This window comes from Morone saxatilis, unplaced genomic scaffold (assembly GCF_004916995.1).
Source record: "Morone saxatilis isolate NCDOM2014 unplaced genomic scaffold, NCSU_SB_2.0 Contig24, whole genome shotgun sequence".
Taxonomy (NCBI): domain Eukaryota; kingdom Metazoa; phylum Chordata; class Actinopteri; family Moronidae; genus Morone; species Morone saxatilis.
The window spans coordinates 27,009,596-27,014,493 of NW_023339807.1; the positions used below are offsets into that span (position 1 = coordinate 27,009,596).

The following is a 4,898-nucleotide window of genomic DNA, read 5'->3' on the forward strand; positions in this document are numbered from 1 at the left end:
TCCTAGAGATCTGCTTTATGTGGGAATTAAATGACAAATCCTGATCAAAGATAACTCCAAGATTCCTGACAGTGGTGCTAGAGGCCAAGGTAATGCCACTATAACTATATCTTTAGACAGTTAACCAGCTTCACACTGTCCACCTTAACTAGATTCACACTGTCCACCTTAACTAGATTCACACTGTCCACCTTAACCAGCTTCACACTGTCCACCTTAACTAGATTCACACTGTCCACAGTGTCTTTGTGTGACCACAGTGTCTTTGTGTGTCCACAGTTCCCAGCTCTCCCAGTTTCTTCACTAAGGTGTTGAACCAAACAGCCATGCAGGTGTACTGGGAGCTGCCCAGTAAGCCGGGAACGCTGGAGGGCTTCAGACTGGAGTACCACGGGGTTTCTAACCCAGGTGTCCAGGGGCAGGAGACCTTCCCAGGACACATCAATACCCACACCATCTCCCACCTGGGTCAGTTAGCCTAGCTTAGCACAAACACTGGAAGCAGGGGGAAACTGCTAGCCTAGCTTAGCACAAACACCGGCAGTAGGGGAACTGCTGCCGGTGTTGATGCTAAGCTAGCGGTCAATGTGTCTCTAATGGTTTGTGTCCATCCTGCAGAGCCAGCAGCCGTGTATGAAATCCAGCTGGTGGCGTTTAACGGAAACGGAGACGGTCTGGCCAACCGCCGCCTCGTGTCTCTGGCAGAGGGACGGAACACTGCAGCAGGTAAGGTGAACCAGTGTAACCAGGGGAACCAGGGGAACCAGGGGAACCAGTATAACGTGGTCTCTCTGTCTCCCTCAGCTGGTCAGACCTGTAACTGTGATCAGTCTGATGGATCCACGTCCACCATGCTGGTTGGCATCCACAGCGGCCTCGCCTGCGTCCTCTGCTGCCTGCTCTTCATCCTGCTGGGATACAGACGCAGGTCAGACCTTCATCATCATCCCCATCTTCATCATCTTCATCTTTATCATCTTCATCTTCCTCACTGTGTTACGTGTTCAGTCTGTTCTGCAGGAAGGAAGTGAGCTGGGAAGCTCCGCCCACCCTGAACGCTGTCAGAGGTGCTAAAGGTCACACACCTGAGAGCATCGAACTGAGCCAGGTAGCACACACATTCACACAGTGTACGTTTCCATGGTAACTGTACTGCAGCCGTTACCATGGTTAAGGTTGTCTTTCACTCAGACAGATAATATGTCTTCCTGTCTGTTCCGCCCACAGAGATGTGACTCCACCCCTCCTCCAGTGATGGTCATGGTTGAACCGACTCCACCCATCCAACCCGGCAACACCGGATAAACACACACCTCCTCCTCCTCTTCCTCCTCCTCCTCCTCCTCCTCCTCTTCCTCCTCCTCCTCCGGTCTCCTCCTCTCCTCCTGACAGCCTTACAGCCATTGCAGCCTTTATGAATAAGAGTGTATCTATGAGATTATTGATTATTGATTATAGATGAGTGTCTGAGGGACTTCCAGAGTCTGATACCACCCAGGAACCAGAACTTCAGATGTCCATGAGTTCTAAAAAAACTAAAACCAAAGCTGAACGGATCCTGATCATGTGACCATGGCCGGTTCCTGTTTGGTATCAGCCACCGTCCCCGATGCGTCTTGTCGAAACCAAAAGCTTTTGTCTTCAGTTTGAGTTTGTCACCATCGGTGCCCAGTTTCTAGAGACGATGAGGCCTTCCACCAGTCTGACCAGAGACCGGGTCTTCACAGGATCCAGTTGAGTTGCTGATTAGTAGTTCCTCTGAGGCCCAGAACCAAAGGGACTGTTTGTTTCTTTGGTCAGCAGGTGGCTGCGGAGGACGTTAGCGCTACTCCGCACTGCTTCAGCCTTTCACTGTTTGTTTGTCTCACCGAGTTCGCCTCAAGTCAGGGTGGAGAGGAAGCCAACAGTTGGTTCTCCTCTTCCTCCTCCCTCCTTTTCCTCCCTCCTCTTCCTCCTCCTCTTCCTCCCTCCTCTTCCTCCTCCTGTTCCTCCAAAGAGATCTACCTCTGGCTCAACACCAAACCTCTGAGCTACAGGCGACTGTTAGCCTCCTGCTGCTGGTCAAAGCAAACCTACCTCAAAACCAAAAGGCTCCTGCGGGGCCATATTGCCATTTTCAACCTTTAGTACCAATGTGGACATCCTGAGACAGTCCGCCCGCCTGTAGTGATGCTTCCAGGACCACAAATCCTGTTTCTGATCTTCTATTCAAAAGAATCAAAATCCAGATCTCAGAATTCAGCGTCTAAAACCCTCTGGAGGTGGACCAGAATCCTGACCTTTAAAATTCTAGAAACATATCAATGTGCACAAAGTCTGGTTTCATCCTGGTCCGTCAGTCCACTGCTCTGGGACTCATAAAGGTCTTATTGAGGTTTCTAGAGTCCAAAGACTTCCTGAACCTGATCCAGATCATCCACTAAAGCTTCTGCAGTCACTAATGTGTTTGGGTCCTGGAGCTCACTGGAGGATGAACCTTTAACAAAGTCAAACAGTCGACACCTGAACCAGGACAGTCTGGACAGTCTGGATGTCTTAGTGTGAGACGTCTCTGTCCCATGTTGTATTTTATTTTTGCAGAGGCAGCTACTTCCTGTCACCTGGTTGCAGGTGTGTGTTTAAACTGAAGTTTAATGTCTTCTAATGTGTGAAATGATTCCTGAACTTTCCGTAGACGAACAGCAGCTTTCTGTAGAGTTTCAGCCAAACTTCCAAATATTCTTTAAGAACAAGCTAAACAACGTCCAAAGATAGAAAAAATAGTTTGTCACAATTTTCTGTTCAAACTGTTTGTTTTCACTTCCTGTTTCCAGAGGCGAAGAACAAAGTGAACCAAAAGAACATTTAATACTTCAGATGAACGTAAATATATATTTTCATATATTTGAACAGTTAAAAGAGCCAAATAATGAACAATAGAAACACTCATATATATATTGATATATCACTGACCAAAAGATCAATAACTCTGATCATCAATAATTCTGAATATGCCCTCAGAGCCACAGACAGTCTGTGGTTGAATGTCTTTACAGCTTCTGGCTCTGCTACTGACAGTGATCCACCTGACCCCGAAACCCAGACTCACCAAGTCCCCGAGTCCCAGAGAACATTTACAATACTTGAATTGATGTTCAGTCCAGACTTGGACCTCATTAGTGGAACCAAATTCTGAGTCTCATGTTCGTGAGTCTCTCCAAGTCCCACCGAGTCTCAAGTCAAACTGAGTCACTACAATTAGTCTCACAGTAATGAGTTACTTTGAGTATCATCCAGCTATGTCGAGTCTTGAGGCATGACGAGTCACTTCAAGTTACATCAATGACATGTGGACATCCTGTTATGTTGAATCTAAAATCCGACTGGAACAACATCTGGTCACGTCGAGTCATGTCAGTTCCCATCAAGTTATTGTGAGTCTAAAATCTGACCAAGTCACATCAAGTCATGTCAAGTCTAAAATTTGCCTGAGTGACGTTGAGTCTCATTGAGTCAAGTCAGGAATTGTTGAGTCATATCAAGTCTAAACTTTGACGCATTAAGCATTGCTGAGTCCAGTCTCAGGGAGCCACCACTTCCCTGCTGCCTTCGGGGTCAGAGGTCAGAGGTCACTGTCAGATGAAACAAGTTGAATGTTTCTAAAAATGTAAAAGTAGAACAAAGTAAAGTGTTTCTAATGTTGGCTGTTCTTTTTCTAGAACTTTCTTTTTTGAATTCTTATTTTCTGTGGCTGCCCTTCGGTGGTGGAGAGGAAATTCTGCCAAAATGAAAACCATTAAAAGTTTTTATTATTATTGCTAATAATATTATGATTATTACCATTTTACCTCCTTGTTTTTATATCGTTTGTCTTTTTCAGATGTTTTTGTAGAAAAATTGTGTTTTCAGCTGAAGGTAGAGACACTGGTCAGACTCAGTGGACATTAGCCATATTCAATAATAAGCCATACATGTGATTTTTAAGCCATATATTACATAGATGTTTGCTTTAAAACCTGATTTCTGCCTCCTTCTGTCCACACACTGTAGCAACTAAAACTATAGAGATTGTAGTGACCGAAGGCTAGAACCAATGAGAAAAGTAATGCTTTAATGTTTCTGATTTCTTTTCTCTCATTTTATTTTCATTAATGTGTCATAAAAAAAGAAAAGCGTCCCAAAGCTTTAAATTGAACAGACGAAGGATGACACAGAAACGAAGAGTCTGACACCTGTTTCTGTTCACAATGGTGTTCAGATTTGGTTGTTTCCACTGGATATACTCTTCTTGGAGTTTTAACGTGTTATTGTTCCATTCTGATGTTTCGACACATGAAAACCAAATAAAACAGAATTGAAGTAGAAAACAGACGTCTTGTTGTTGTTTATTGACTGAAACTGTCTTAAGGTTTCCAGGTTTCCAGGTTTCCAAGTTTCCATACACTGTAATAAAAAAACTGTGCTATGTGTTTGATCAGGTAAACTTTGTTAATATTAGTTGAGTGTTGGTCGAGTGATCGGTGGTTGTGTTGACTGCTGTTTGGGAGGAATAGCGTCCGCCGAGACGCCACCTCTGTCTCTCTGGCATGGAGTGAGGATAGTGCTGCCGGATAGTACGGTCAGTGTGGAGGAGGTCCTGCTGGCTGTCGGTGAGCAGGTAGGACATGATAAACTGTGTTTTGCATCTAGAATGAGGCTAATCAGAAAAAAAGGCTTTAATCAAAGATTGGACTTTGGAGCAATGGAAGAAGGTCATGTGGTCTGATGAATCCAGATTTACCCTGTTCCAGAGTGATGGGCGCATCAGGGTAAAAAGAGAGGTGAAAGAAGTGATGCACACATCGTGCCTACCATATAAGCCTGTGGAGGCAGTGTTATGATCTGGGGTTGCTGCAGTTGGTCAGGTCTAGGTTCAGCAA

General features: G+C 45.1%; 1 protein-coding gene across 1 annotated transcript in view; it reads left to right on the forward strand.

Moving 5' to 3' along the window:
- LOC118336564 (protogenin A-like) overlaps positions 1 to 4,301 on the forward strand; it is an 11,895-nt gene extending 7,594 nt beyond the window's left edge. Inside the window, exons 7-11 of the mRNA XM_035673232.1 lie at positions 280 to 468; positions 619 to 726; positions 805 to 928; positions 1,009 to 1,108; positions 1,228 to 4,301. Of these exons, the coding sequence (XP_035529125.1) occupies positions 280 to 468; positions 619 to 726; positions 805 to 928; positions 1,009 to 1,108; positions 1,228 to 1,305 (599 nt within the window). The 3' untranslated portion in view covers positions 1,306 to 4,301. The remainder of the gene's footprint in view (positions 1 to 279; positions 469 to 618; positions 727 to 804; positions 929 to 1,008; positions 1,109 to 1,227) is intronic.
- The last annotated feature ends 597 nt before the right edge of the window (positions 4,302 to 4,898 follow it).